Source organism: Corvus hawaiiensis, chromosome 4, assembly GCF_020740725.1.
Source record: "Corvus hawaiiensis isolate bCorHaw1 chromosome 4, bCorHaw1.pri.cur, whole genome shotgun sequence".
Classification (NCBI taxonomy): Eukaryota; Metazoa; Chordata; class Aves; order Passeriformes; family Corvidae; genus Corvus; species Corvus hawaiiensis.
Window position 1 is genome coordinate 54,829,660 of NC_063216.1, and position 14,775 is coordinate 54,844,434.

General features: G+C 38.1%; 1 protein-coding gene across 2 annotated transcripts in view; it reads right to left on the reverse strand.

Moving 5' to 3' along the window:
- Positions 1 to 12,860, reverse strand: part of TFEC (transcription factor EC) — an 89,566-nt gene extending 76,706 nt beyond the window's left edge. For both annotated transcript variants that reach the window (XM_048302612.1, XM_048302611.1), the window contains exon 1: positions 12,648 to 12,860. In XM_048302612.1, the coding sequence (XP_048158569.1) occupies positions 12,648 to 12,848 (201 nt within the window). In that variant the 5' untranslated portion in view covers positions 12,849 to 12,860. The remainder of the gene's footprint in view (positions 1 to 12,647) is intronic.
- Between the last annotated feature and the right edge of the window lie 1,915 nt (positions 12,861 to 14,775).

The window sequence follows — 14,775 nt, forward strand, 5'->3', positions numbered from 1 at the left end:
CCTTCCTCACAGTGGGACTGTGGGGGGTGAAACGTTAAAATTTATATGATACCATCAAAATGTCAGTGGAGGCCAGAAAATTGCTTAACATAAATATATAGAAGAGGATCCTGGAATCAATGACCACCAACCCTCAAAATGCATGAACTGAATACTTGTATTCAAATCTTGTTGGCATCTTTACTAACTAAAGAAAAAATCTAGAGAGGGAAGTAATCTTGGAGTTTGAATGAACTAGATGATACTTCAAGTACTAAGTATGAAATATATTTTAATTATCAATATTATCACTTAAGTGAAAAACCACATTTTTTAGTAGTACAAAGTGGATGACATTGCTTATCTGTTTTCAGTTCCATTGAATTTTTCAAGGCAAAATTTTCTCTAAGTCAGTTGGGGGTTGTAGTAGCAACAGGTTTTTTTCATCCTCTAAGTGTTAGATACCATAGCTTATCTCAAGACCTAATGCAATCTACTTTTTAATTATTCACACCCTTTATTCTGTAACTATAGTCTGCCTCTTTCAATACTAAAAAGGCAGGACACAGTTCAATTATTTATGGTCCAGATATGAACAAAATGTGGAAGTTGCTCTTTAGAAGTACATCTATGATTTGTAACAGCACTAATAAAAGTTATAAGCTTATATTTATCATGTAGTTCCAGCCCAGTATTAGTTTAATAATCTTCTGGGAAAAAAAAAAAAAATGAAGCCTTTTGTTTTCTTCAGAAAGCAATTGAGTTTTCTTCTGCATAAAGAATTGGCTACAACTACAATTGTGTCAATGAGCCTCACAAAGTTACCAGGCCTTCATGGATCCACTTTTGTTCTGAACTTTCAAGGCCTTTGAATGCAACAAACTCTGAAGAAAATTAATATAAAACATTAAGGGAAAAATTTGCAAATAAATAAAGATTTGATAATCTGTGCATTTGTCTGAAATCATAGTATACAGAGCAAGTGTTTAAATCAAATATCTCACTTTGGAACCAGATTTTGCTACCATTGCTAGTTATACATTTTGGCCAAATGGCCTGTTTAGACTATCTTCAATATTCATATGATGAAAAACCCTTTCAATAGAAAAAATAATCAATTGTTATCATATTTTGTCACCTCTAACGTAAAGTGAGTGGTGGAAATGCTGTATTTCAAGATGTGTCTGCTTTGCTCTGATGCTTTCAGTGTTTTTCTCCCTAATTTTTCATCACTTCTTTGCTTTCTTTCTATGTTTTGATCTCTTTGCTTGTTTACTCTGACTTCCAACATTACCTCATCATTTTTCTTCCTCTCAAGCACCTTTTTTCCATGGTTTTTGTGATATTTCAACAAGATACAGTTTTGAAATTATTCCTGCGTTCTGGGCTCCATCCAGTTTGATCTCAAATGACTGATTATAGCAGTTCCAAGGGTATAATAGTGAACATGCTCTATGGGTGTGATTAAAGCCAGAGCCTCTAATTCCCAATGCATGAAACTCAGAAAAATAGACAAAATAAAACTTGGAGAAATTCTCCATTAACTGGTGTTCCACGTACTTTTTAGTCAGGGGTAAAAATTATTTCCAAAGCCACCAAGTCAGTGGCCATTTTTCTTTTAATTTCTTTGACCTTTGAAAAAAATTCACCTTTTGTGTCTTTGAACAAATGTACAAGTAAATGTACTTGATTAGGGATCTGATATCAAAGGGGTGGTCTTTGTCCTGGGTGGTCTTTGCCCTTATTTTCCGTCATAAGCAATTAATCCATCATTGTGTGCATATCTTATGAGATATTCTGCTTTAAAAGCACAGCAATTTAAAAAGTACTCAAATTGAAAACATCAGCTAAAATTGCAGTTATCTGCAAAAGGCTAAATGGAAGATTTGGAACAAAATAGCTCCTGGGTTAGAATCTTGTATGCTGTATTAGCCTTGAGCAAAATTTTACAGTGCAGGTACTTAACCTACAAGGAAAATTTCATAATGGGAATACTGAGAGACCTGTAGCTATAACCAGTACTACTGGGCCCCAGTATAATATTTCATTTGCGTTTCTACAAAGCAATTTTTGTCAATCTTGCTGCATGAATGAAAAATCTCATCCCATAGTCTCCAATTCACTACCCTCATGAACTCATGAAAAGGTCTTTTAACCACAGCTGTGATTTTCAAGTGGAAATAATAAAATGGCAAGAGTTAAATATTAATATTCAGTTCTTGCACTGTGCCTTTCTTTGATACCAATTACAACTTGAACTTCACCTAACTCAAAAAGACTGCAGACTTCTCTCAATTAGCAGTAATAGGATTAATACATAGCTTTGGAATTGAAGATTTAAATAGCAAAAAAAAAAAAAACTTGGCAAATGTACACATGTACCAAATTAATCTCAAAATAAATATGCAGCCTTGGGTGAAATAAGTGGAATGTGGAATGCTAGAGATGTGGGGGTTATTGTGGTTTTTCTGCTCCCTTGACAACCTCTTCAGGTAGCATTTCTTTGAAAACTATCATGGCTGTAGAATAAGAGTACCTTTTAGTCCTAATGTTTATGGACCCTAGAAAGTTGCTGCCATTCAGAACAAGTAGTCTCCTTTGTAGAGCACCAAAGCTATTTCTGTTTATCACACTTTTCTCCATTACCAATTTCTATGGTTCTCAGCTTTGTGAGTTTTAAGCAATCTCACAGATGCAAATTATTGCATTCAAATAGCTGTCTCCTGAGAAAGGACAAAATATTAGGTAAAAAGTGCTAGGTGGACCAAAGTGTTTCTATACTACAGAAGTGAAGAGCATGCAACTGATTTTTGTGGAAGATAATTCTTGTGTCTCTTTACTCATGCTGAGTTGTTTGTGGTTTATTTCGTATTTGCATTTGATGAGCAATGAATGACTTCATTTTCCCTGCATTTTGAGTAACTGCCTCTACATTGTATGATACAATGGCCCAAACTGAGGATGACTCTGTTTTAAGGTGTACCTTTGACTTCTGAAAAAAAATTGTAATATCCTAAAGTTCCTTGTCAAATCAAAAAATGCTGACATCAGTTATAAAGAGCTGTTTGTATTCTTTTCTCAGAGGAAAATATGAGATACTTAATCATGTTTTACTGATCAAAGCTCATACAGCAGAACATCTGAAGTGTAACTAAACCAATAAGGAACCAGCTGTGAGTCAGGACAGATGGAAGTGACAAGTTTAGTTTTTTATTTCCTTCCAGCTAGTGGAGAAATCAAGACCAAAGTTGACCACAGGTTTCTGTTGACAATAACTTCTGTTGACAATGTGCTTCATTTCTGGAAAAATGCATTTCAGGAAATATCAGAGAATGACTAAGGGCCCTTTCTCAAAATAGTAGAGGAAGATGCCACAGAGATCTGGAAATTAGCATCAGTTTTTGCACATTACAAAAAATCTGGCCCTAATATTATGACTGATAACAAAAAAAGAAAAGGAAGAGTAGTACCTTCTTGGGTAAAGCTGATCACGAAGGAGGTTTGCTTTATATTTAAGTTCACTAAGAAAAAATTTTCCTGGGAGTGGATATAGAAGCATTGCCTCATTATGAGGAAAGACAGTGTAGTCAAGATCACAACAGAGATTACCAAGTTTTTAGAAGAAGTCTGACAGTGAAAGAAGCAGAAGCACCATGATGGAAAAAGTGTGAGATCTCTTAAAACCTATTGGTGTCAGCCTCTCTTGTTTTACTGGACTTGCAGGTTCTATCACAGATAAATCATGACATCTTGACACTATTACAATCATATTTCAGTTTAATTTCAAAAACCTGTAGAAGCTATATGGACCTTCCCTTCACTTCAATATGTTTGCCTCTCACTCCAACAAAAGAACTTAACCCAAAATCAATTGATCTACACATTTTAAGGATTCAATATTTAACTTGTAGCTCAAATTTTTAATGTCTTGCCTCTGAAAAAATATTACTTTCTCAAGTTTTGAAGTGCTGGTCTCCACCACTTCTAGACCTTTGCTCAGAAAGAAATAATGTATAGAAGCTAATTCACTTAGAGTATAGTTATTAATTAACCTAATCTTGTTTGGTACTGCTCAGAAAATAGGATCATCTGCCTCATGGTAAAAATACAGTGAACTTTGGGAGATGGCTGGAAACAGTCTTGAAAAAATGCATGAGATGCACTGGGACCATTGCAGGGCTAGTAAATGGCAGCTGAGATTAGCAAAATTCTCCCTCTACACAGATGGATCACAACACAGCCCAGAGGTCTCCAGCATACCCAAAATAAAAATCTCGCTAAATTCTTCCTAGAGTTTGATTTAAAATGTCCCTAATTTCCTCTTTATAAAGCAGAGAATCACCTAATATCCTTTTCTGATCTGTCCAGATACAGAAATGGCCAACACATGAAAAATATGGACTGTAGAAGTTGAGCTGGACAGAATTGAAACCAGTAAATTGCACTTTGGTGAGGAGCAGAGAAAGATGGGATGAATGCACAGGCTCTAGTCATTTAGAGATGGTTGTCATTCTTTATGAAGATTAAGGACTTGTAACTTTGCATTCCTATATTAATCCAAAGGGCAGCCGTTGTACAAGCTGCCAGGGTATGGGCTTCCAGACACTGCACTTTTCATCAGAACCTTGAGCAAAATGAACTCCCATTTCTACACTGTATTTTTCTGGCTTTACTCGGTTAACATTACATGGCAGAAATGCAAAACTGATTTCAAATTTCTCTAGAAAACATTTGAGAACAAAAAGAATAATGAGCAGAGTTGAAGAGGACTCTCACATGCAGTGGCCATTTTACTTGTATATTGAAAGAATATAACTACATGAATCCTTTTCAAACTAAGAAAACTGATAGTAAAAGATAAGACTCATGCACATATGATTTGCTTAAGAAGATCTACACATGTTTCAGAGCAAATGAAGTAAAGGTCACAGAATAGTGCATGAGGGTTTTTTTCATTTTTAGTATCTTCATATTGCTGAAAACAAAACAAATAATCCTGATTTTTCTAGGGAGGTAAGGGAACCATAAACATTACAGGGAATTTTAGCCTAGCATCCAATGATTTACGTAATTTTTTATAAAATTCAGAGTTGGTTTGAAGCCACAAGTAGATCAACTGTTTTTAAAATTATAACTTTTTCCCTGTTAGGTCCAGGTCTGATCTATGCCATCAGATTCTCACTTCTATGACTAATATAAAATTCAGACACAATTTCCATTTAAAAAGGAAACTATTTCTGCCATGTCTTCTTCCCTTATTTTTTAACTCTGTGACAATTCTGATATCCAAAGTGGCAACTAATTGCCTTGACAATTAAATGGTATTGCCACAGCACAGCCTTTATGCATTTGTCCTAATAAATGTCAGATGAAGCTCAACTGCTCACTTCAGCAGATGATAATTTAAACTGAATACTACCAGATATTCAGAGAGAGAATTTTTTGCTTTAAATAAGATTAATCTCAGAAATTAAGCATGGGATTCCCTCTTATAAAAAAGGCCATTGGTTATTCATTAAATCTGAATTACTGATTTAACAAACACTTGTATAAGAATCATTAACATTATCTGTTATGTAATTACTAACGTAGTGTATAATACTTAATATCTCAACAGTCAGGTCTCTTCAAAATTCAATTACTATAGCACTTGTCATAGAGACTAGAACTGCTCTTTCAAAGCTCCTTTTTTCCCTAGTGACCCTTTACCATGACTACTTCTTCTTTGGCTGCCATTTGTCAGTTCAGGAATAGTATGACTGTCAAGTCAAGTGTAGATTTATACTGGAATCCTAACTCCCATCATGGTCCTCAGCTTTCCACTGAAGTCAGTAGGAAGCTGGGAATCCTGTTATGCTTTTAATCCAGGGCCAGCATTTTAAAAAATGCTGATCTTCTTTGCAAGTCGGTGGAGCTTCTCTCTGCTGCTGGAGACAAGAAAGGGAGTCTCCTTTCATTAACACTGGAAAAGCCTGAACACCCTCAAGGTAGAGACAGCAGCCCTTGCACTCTTGTTCTCTACTCTACAACTGTAAAGTCTTTGTTAATTCTGTTTGGGAGCTGTTCATATTCTTCATGGGAAAAAAAACTTATCTCTTGCTAACGGGTTCCTCCCCCATTTGCACCACCCATTTTGAAATACGCATTGAGCAGCACATGGTTGTAAAAAGACAAGTTTTACAGGACCCTCTCAAGCTATAATTTTGTTCCTAAAATTGATATGCTTAGGAATGGTGGTGGACACTGAGCCCAGATGTCGTGGAAGAGTTCACGTTTTCGTCATTGAAGCCTTCAACAACTAGAGGAATGCAGCTGTTTGCAAAATGCTGATTATGAATTGTCCCAGAACCCTGTAACTTCCAAGCCTCAGTGAGGGACACCACTCATAGGCATAGGCTAAAACTGTGCCAGGAACTGTCCTAACAGTATGACTGCCTGGATATGTCCTAGACAAAGTTAAATGTACAAGTGTGGATAAACAGCTCACTACTGCTCAGAGTTCTGAGCTGAGAATACATGGGAAGAAATCAGGACATCCTATGATTAAACCATCATAGAGACTGGTTTTCTTCTTCCACAGTTTGCCTCCTTCATATCAAGAATCACAGTAGACTTTAAAATGAACCACCCTTACAGCAGACAGCTTCAAGTCTTTAAAAGATCGCTACCTGTGATTCTAATTTTGAGACAAAAATCAAATTTTGATTCAGCATCAATGCTCTCTTCAACTACTGAAGGCCTGCTGAACTTACTCCTTGAGTAGCAGTGACATCAGTGTTTTCCATACCATGGGAATTATCACACAGAAGTAGGTCAACAGCTGTGCTCAGATGTGTAGAGGTTTGTGCAAGAATAGACATAGCAAAAATAAAAATGCCTAAAAAAATGAAAAAAAAAAAGATGAGATGTACGGGGAAAGAATAGAGACTGTGGACTTAAGACACTGTAAATTTAAAAAGATGAAGTCTGTTAAGTCTGGAAAAGAGAAGAAAAGAAGATATATAAAAGTCTACAAAATAATGAGTGAGCCTGAGGATCTTACACAAATCTCTCTCTATTTATTTCCCAGGTACTCATATCTTTTGGTCTCCATTCTGCTCCTTGTCTTTCCAGATATTCCAAAATGCATTTTGCTCTCTTTCCCACTTCCCTTTTCCCTCTTATTTATGAACCCCTTCACATAATTTTCCACCGTTCCTCTTTTCTATATACTTCTTCTCATGATAGTAATACTAATACAAAATCCAAGTATTTTCTTAATATTAATAAGTATTATGTTAAAAAATAAAAATATTATAGTGCATAGAACTAAAAAGTAAAGTATTTTAAGTGACTGCCATGAAACAATCTGCAGATACAGACAGCCCTGCTGCTACAACCTGCTTCAGCAAACAGCCTAGGAAGACTTAAAGCATAACAACCTCAACTACTTTACATATGGTAATTTAACATAAAATTAAATTTTAACCCTCAAGCATCATCTCATAAGCTAACTTGAAGCAGAATCAAGAAGCTTTGAGAATCCTATACTTTCTCTGAAGCAAAAAACATAGAGGTGGAATTTATTTGAGTGTTTTTATGACAAAATGCAGATGCCTACATCCAAGCTAATTATCTAGACTTTTTTTTACAGTCAACAGGGAGAAAAATATCACTTTGAGGGTGAAATCCATCTTACTTAAAGTACATGCCCAGGATAAGCCAGGTAAATTGGATCTTAAATGGATCTGCTTGCCCCATTGGCTACAAAAATTGCTAAGGCATCTAGTTCAGATGCAGACACCTGTTTTGGAGATAGGGGAGAGCCCAGTGAAGGTATTATGAAACATATTATTAAGCTTTATGGACAGCTGATCTATTCTAGCTTAAGTATTCTTGTGTTTCTGTGTGCTGCTGCTACGTCATTTACACAGCAGTTGTGTTCTGGAGCAAAGCCCTTTAATGGTATTAGAGAGCCTATAGAGGCAGATGGAATAGATATGTGGTGCTGAAAGGGTTCTTCTTGGACAGAGAGTGCATTTTCATGCTTTTAAACGATATGTTTTTGCAGGAGCACTAAGACACTGCCATTATGTTTGCCCTTTCACACTGTCTCCTAATCTGTCAAAAATCCATCAAATTATTTGCCAATCCACCAAAAAACATATCAGCTTAAGAAAGTGTTTGCATTGTTGTAGGAAGATTGGGAGTTGCTGCAATCAACAAAGGACATCTAAAAAAGAAACTGGAAAGATGCCAGTGTAGCAGACACTGCGTAAATGAGACTCCCTTTTTGGGAGATATAAGGCAGGCAGCCCAGGACATTAAAGGTATTTGTAATTTTCAGAATGATTTTAAAAAGGCATGACTTCCCTCCTAGCAATGTCTGTACAGAACCTGTTCCGTCTTTAAATAAAAATTTGCCCACAGAAAGGTGTCAAAAGAGAAAGTATTAAAATTAAGTCCCAGCAGCATAAAACAAATTATTTCCAAAAGAAATATAGCCATTTATAGACAGACATGTTTGTGAGAAGCTTATCTTCAAGCTTCCTTAGTGTCCCAGGTTGCTGCAACAATATTATTCTTCCTAGCCACTCATACAGAAAATCGTAGTAGAGTGGGGATTTTAAAGTGGTTAACAGGCAGCTCTTAAGCAGAGCATTTCCCAGGATATGGAGTCAAGCATTACTCTTATGTAATTACTCGTTACTCAGGTGCCTGAAATCAGCTTCCAATAACTGCCCACAGCAATCCTTCGCTGTGTTTGTTGGAGAACATCTTCTCAGCGTTTTGGTATCTCTTAGCTGTTGAGGAATTTTTCTGCAGGTTGCCTTTAAATTTCATTTTGCACTAGTTAAACAGATAATGCTCCCCAAATCTTTCATGGTAATTTAGATCTTTTTTATATTTTAATGATTTACTGCTCTCTGGTTAGTCCTCACCTTCCCACCAGTTTCCTACTGGATCTGTGGTGGTATGAAAGGACGCAATGGTCAGACCAGCCCCAAATACACAGCTAAATCAGTATCCCTAGTCCTACTTGATGATTATTTATTTATTTATATGCATTTTCGATATAGAAATTTGGTTTATTATTTTGCTGCGATTTTTCTCACTTCCAATTGATCAAGGTCTCTGACTCATGTCTTTGACAAACTTACAGGTTTCCATCATAAAGAGTCACAAGAAGAAAAGAGGAAATGTCCTCAAGTTGCTCCAGGGGAGATTTAGATTGGGTATCAGGACAAATTTCTTTGCAGAAAGTGTTCTCAAGCACTGCAACAGACTGCCCAGGGAAGTGGCAGTCACCATTCCTGGAGGTGTCTAAAAAGGATGGAGATGTGGCACTTAGGTGCAGGGTTTAGCGGTGGACTTGGCAGTGTTAGGTTACCTGTGCAGTTGATGTTCTTTAAGGTCTTTTCCAACCTAAACTGTTCTATTATGTTCCATTTTATTCTGTCTTGTTTGTTTGTTTTAACTGATTGCTTCAAGAATAAAAGATACTGAAATTTCCACCAAAATTAATATTTGACAAAAACCACCCCTAGAGAAAATAAATTTTCCTTCAAAGAGTGTTTCTAGTCAGTATTTAAGCTGAACTTTCACTAATATACTGGAACACTCCTGAGAAAAGGGCAGCAGGGTGTAAACAGACAGAAGAGGAACCTGGCCTTTGCCCAGTGACTGATGGATGGCATTCCTCATAACATGTTGCCCTTCACCTTATCAGTCATTTGTTCAAGAGCTAAAGTCACACTTTTTGAGTTACAAATGGAATCCTACTTTCATCTGGGTTTTCTTTCAAAATCTTCAATCGGGATGTTTGCTAAAGCCCAAGCTTCTTACTTTATAGAGCTTACAAATACTGCAGGGGAAAATCTGGTAGCTCTTTTACTGCCTTGGATATTTCCATAGGCTAACCTGCCTTCCTGGAGAGCATAGGTAACTTCCCTTGATCAGCACAGAAATTAATCTGAATTAAGATTTTGTGTCTCAAAAAGAGGTCTCAGACTTCAAACTCTTTGTTGGGCCTTTGCTGTAGTTTTGTTCTGGTTTTTTTTTTCTAAAGTACCAAACTAACCTTTCTTGCTACTTCCCAAATCCTTGATCTCAGTGTTCTCAATGGCATTCTGTGGTAACACCATTCACTCAAGATGGATTCCCCATTAGTACTCACTCGGGGAAATGAAAAACAACTTTAAGATGTTTTTATCACTTGACTGCCATGCAAACATGCTACATCTGGGAACACCAGAACTTCTGTGCCAAGAAAATCTGAGACTTGCTGAAAGATATAAAACTCCATCCTTACCTGCTGTTAACCCCAACATGTCACTTTACATGTTTTTGCCCCTCAGAGATTTATAATTCCTCCATTCTTCTCAACAAATCTTTCTTCTCCTTCCAGACAGCCAGCAAAGGCTTTTCTGAGAAACCTCCAGCAGAAAATTTACAGAATAGTAAATCTTGCTATAGGGCAATGATGCTGCATCCTTAACGGCATACTGGCACCCCACAAAGGTGAAAAGGAATCATGTCTAGAAGTCAACCTATCTATAGGTATATAACTTGAAACACTTCTACTTAATTATGGATTGAGCACAATTTCTTGTCTAAATCCTTAAACCTGCCATAAAAAATTCCACCAGCCTCCTGATCTTTGAGATCTTCTGGAGATATTGCTTCCTTTTTGCCCGCAATTTAGGCACAGGAATATTTTTGGATTTCTCTTTTTTTTTTTCTTCTAGTCTTTCTCTTCAGTAATATATGACTTTCCAGATCTTCTTTACTTTTATTTCCTTATCTCTTTCTCTCATCTTATTTGTTTTCTCACCACTTTTTCTCAGCCCTTCCAGTTTCTACCTCCTATTTCTTTCACCATTTCTCTCTTCTATTCCCCCTTGCTTTAACTTTCTTCAGCCCCCTTTTCTCCACCTTTTCCCACTTCTGTTTGCATTGTGATTTCCAACCTGCAAAGAAGTGCTATCCCCACAGGCTCTTCATCACCCTTTGATCACCCTCTAGCCTCTGCAAGCAAGCTCCTCCAGAAGTTCCACCTGCTACAGTTGACCCAGAGACTCCAAAGAGGTTGAGAGGGACTTGCCTTGCAGCAGGAGCTAGAGGGTTAGCTCTGCCCTGAAAGGGGAAACAGAGAGGGTCAGTTTGCCAAAGCAGAGAGATTGGCAAGAAGACATGGTGCCAGGCACATGATGCCTCATTCATGTTCCCCCAATTAAAGCAGCCTGTAGGGTAAGTAGCATGCCACTGTAGTGCACTGGTGTACTGACCCCTCCGAGTGCTTGTTAGTGCTCACCATACTCAGCATTTCCTCTCCCTGATTGATAGGATGATACGTGTGTGTATGGCAGAGAGCAGATTCATTACAGCACATTAGCCAGACAGGCAGGCAAATGCCCACAGGGGCAGAAAATCTGTAAGGAATAAATAAAAACTTTATTATTTTTCTAAAACTTCTTTTCCCCAGGCTACAGTGAGGAATACTGGAGGAACAGGAGAGTGGAGAGAGCCCAGAAGAGAAAGGGAGTGGTGAGAACTGGAGGGAAAGTTTATTAGCAGTCAAAGAAAGGTTTAAAATATTCATTGTTGGATTCAGAGTTTGGATAGTAGCTGAATCTCTATTTATAATTTTTTTTGGTCCCACTGTTAAATAGGAAAGAAAGGTTCAGTGCATCAGATACCAAGTTATCAGAACATTCCTGATGTAACATGTTTGAAATGTCTGAAATCTGGCTGCTCCACTTATTGAAATTTATCATCCCTCAGTTTTAAAAATGAAAAACAAACTAGTACCAGCCTTTATCAACAGCTGCCACCATGTGGTATTTGAAATATCACAGTTACTTCCAAATAGAAAGAAATATGGTGGCATCATCTCACATGTTCAGTGACGAGTTTTAAGCATCCACTTGGTAACTCACAGCTCATAAGAGGTGATGTGGCTGAGGAGCAGCTCTGCACCCCTGCATACACTCTGCTAAGGCCAACGAGTAGATAGCCTCTGCAAAACTGTCCTGGACACCATAGCCACCTGCCAAACCACTTGCCCATCATTCATCCTTGGAGATGGGGGACCAGACCACAGTCCAGAACTGCCCCAGGCTGTCAAAAACAGTGCATAAAAAAGTGTATTCCCAAATAGCTGGTGCCAAAACCTTTTCTGCCAGGCACAGATTTACCAGGTTGCAGCATCCTCTCTCCCCCTGTCATAAGAGGCTGCCTGCTCTGACACAGGGCAAGAAAGCAAACACAGAGCTGCTGAGCCCTGTTCTCACTGCCCTCTGGCTGGACCTTAGCCTGGCTGCTGCCTGGAAATACATTGTGTTGTGGAAAGAAAACTCCAGAGATATTCCTCTATCCAAAAGGAAGATAGAGTGTGAATTGTCAGCCCTGGACCACTAGAGAGTTGATCCAAAGATTAATGATTCAAAGAACATGTTTTGAGGCAGCACAGGGACTAGACCTAGTTGGTTTAATACCTTGGTATTTGCTTGCTTGAGCCCTATTTATTTTTTAGAACATGTTAGTTCCAGCAGCTTCATCCTCACCTCTCTCCTGATTTCATTTAGCTGCACTCCCAAATGAGCTGTGTTACAATTAAGAGTATTTTTCAGCAGAAAACACAGCATTCTGAAATCTGCTTTGTAAATATCTGTTGGTAATATTCATACCTCTGAGATTGCTGGAGCTTTGTCTGATGAAAACTGTGTTCCCATTGGAAAAAATCCATTGAACGCAGGATACTGTGAAACTGGCATATGACACTGTGCATAATGTGCATGGGCTTCTTCTCGAGGGTGCTTGTCTGGCCACTTTTGATCCTGTAGCTTTCCTCTGAGCTGAAACTGTAGTCCAGTAAGTGCCTGCAGCATTGCTTTATTTCTTCCCTTCCCACTATGCGCAGAGCTGAAAGAATCACTATAAAACACACACACAAAATAGAAGCAGCAATTTAATTTCTTGAACAATGTACCTCTACCATTAAAGAAAACAAAACAAAACTTCAGTATAAACCCAAATTAATATTATGGTTATAGGGCACCCATAAGGACACAATCCCTAACATAGTAGCAAGAAAAAAAAAAAAAAAGATGAGAAGAAACAGTTGGCATTCAGTTAACAATCATGTTTGGAGGTTTGTGACTGACTTTGTTATTCCAAGGGAAGCCAGGTACCAGGCTCTTGGGATTAGGTACAAAGGCAAGAAAAAAGTGGACACGTATGAATCTCAAAGGTGACCGCTGGGTTAATAAAACAGTCTGTTTTCTGTTCACCCACTCTTCCTCTCAGTGTGCAAGTACATTAAAATATGTCAAAAGGAAAGCCATTTGCTGGGGAAAAATAATTCAGCTAAAAGTCAAAATTTCCAGCTGGTGTGTTGCCTTGGTGTGTGCAAGTGTGCTAACAAAGTGACCCACACATCTCACTGGATGAAAGTTGGTATCCTCATTAAAGTAGAAACAAACACTTGAAAACAGGAACAACTGCCAGTTAAAAAAAGGACCACAATTGAAATGAGAAGCCTTCATTTTTCTCCATTCTGTTTCCTACTCGCTCTATAGCAGATACTATATCTATATATATATAAGTAATTGCTTGAAAAGTAATGAAAGCAAAACTGATTTTGTATGCAGTAACCATTCCCATTTGCTGGAGGAATTGTGTTGCTAACAACCATCCACATTATTGTTGTGTGTTTAGAGGAAGAAATATTTTCACAGTCCAGTTTCTGAACTGCCACATACAACACAAGGGCTGGTTCCTGCAAAGAGTCACCCTTTCAAAAGTGAGTAGCTCTGGAGAAGAAAACCTTATATCAGAATTGCTCACACTAGAAAGTGTTTGTAGGATCAACCTCCAACCCTTTAAAATAAAAGCACATTTATAGTCGTGTATATTGCCTTTGCCCCCAGGAAACACAATGAGTCCTGAACACAATCACTAATTCCCTGCAGTGTGAACATTTTATGTAATATGAACAGCACGAGATATTAGATCTCCTGTTCCTTGGCCCAAGCCCTGACAGAAAGCACTATTAGATAAACAGAAAGCAAAATGAGGGAAGTGGTACACCACAGTGTGAGCAGCCTTTTGTTTATTGATGACATGATTTACCCTGGAGTTGAAAAGAAAAAGAAAAAAAAGAAGTAAAGAAGTATTCTAAAATCTCTAATGACTGCAGCAGAGTTTATTATGATGAACCACAGAACTCCTTCATGGGTGAGTTTGGAAAGACCTCTGGGGATCATCTAGTCCAACTGCCCAGCTCAAAGCAGGATCAGCTATGTTGCTCAGGGCCATGTTGATTTTTAAATATCATCGAGGACAGAGATTACACAACCTCCCCAAGCAAACTATTCCAGTGTTTGATCATGCATACACTAAAAAAATAATTTTCTTATGAGGAATTAAAATTTCTCCCATTTCAGTTTGTGCGTATTGCCTCTTGGGCTACCATTAGGCACCACTCAGACGCCAGCTTCACCTTTTTTCCTCCCAATCCAGTAGGTGTTTCTACACATGAAGGTCATCCTGAGCCTTCTGTTCTCCAGGCTGAACAGTGGTAGCTCTCTCACCCTCTCATAACTCACAAATTCCCAGCCCTTCAGCGTCTTTGTGGCCCCTTGCTGGACTGACTCCAGTACATCCAGGTCCCTTTCATGTTAGGCAGTTCAGAACCAGACCCAGCACTCCAGCTGCAGCCTCTCCAGTGCTGAGGAGAGGAAAAGGATCACCCTCAATGCAGTTATGTGGTGTGGTTTCTCATGTACCCAAGGAGAGGCTGTTGCACTTTCTTGT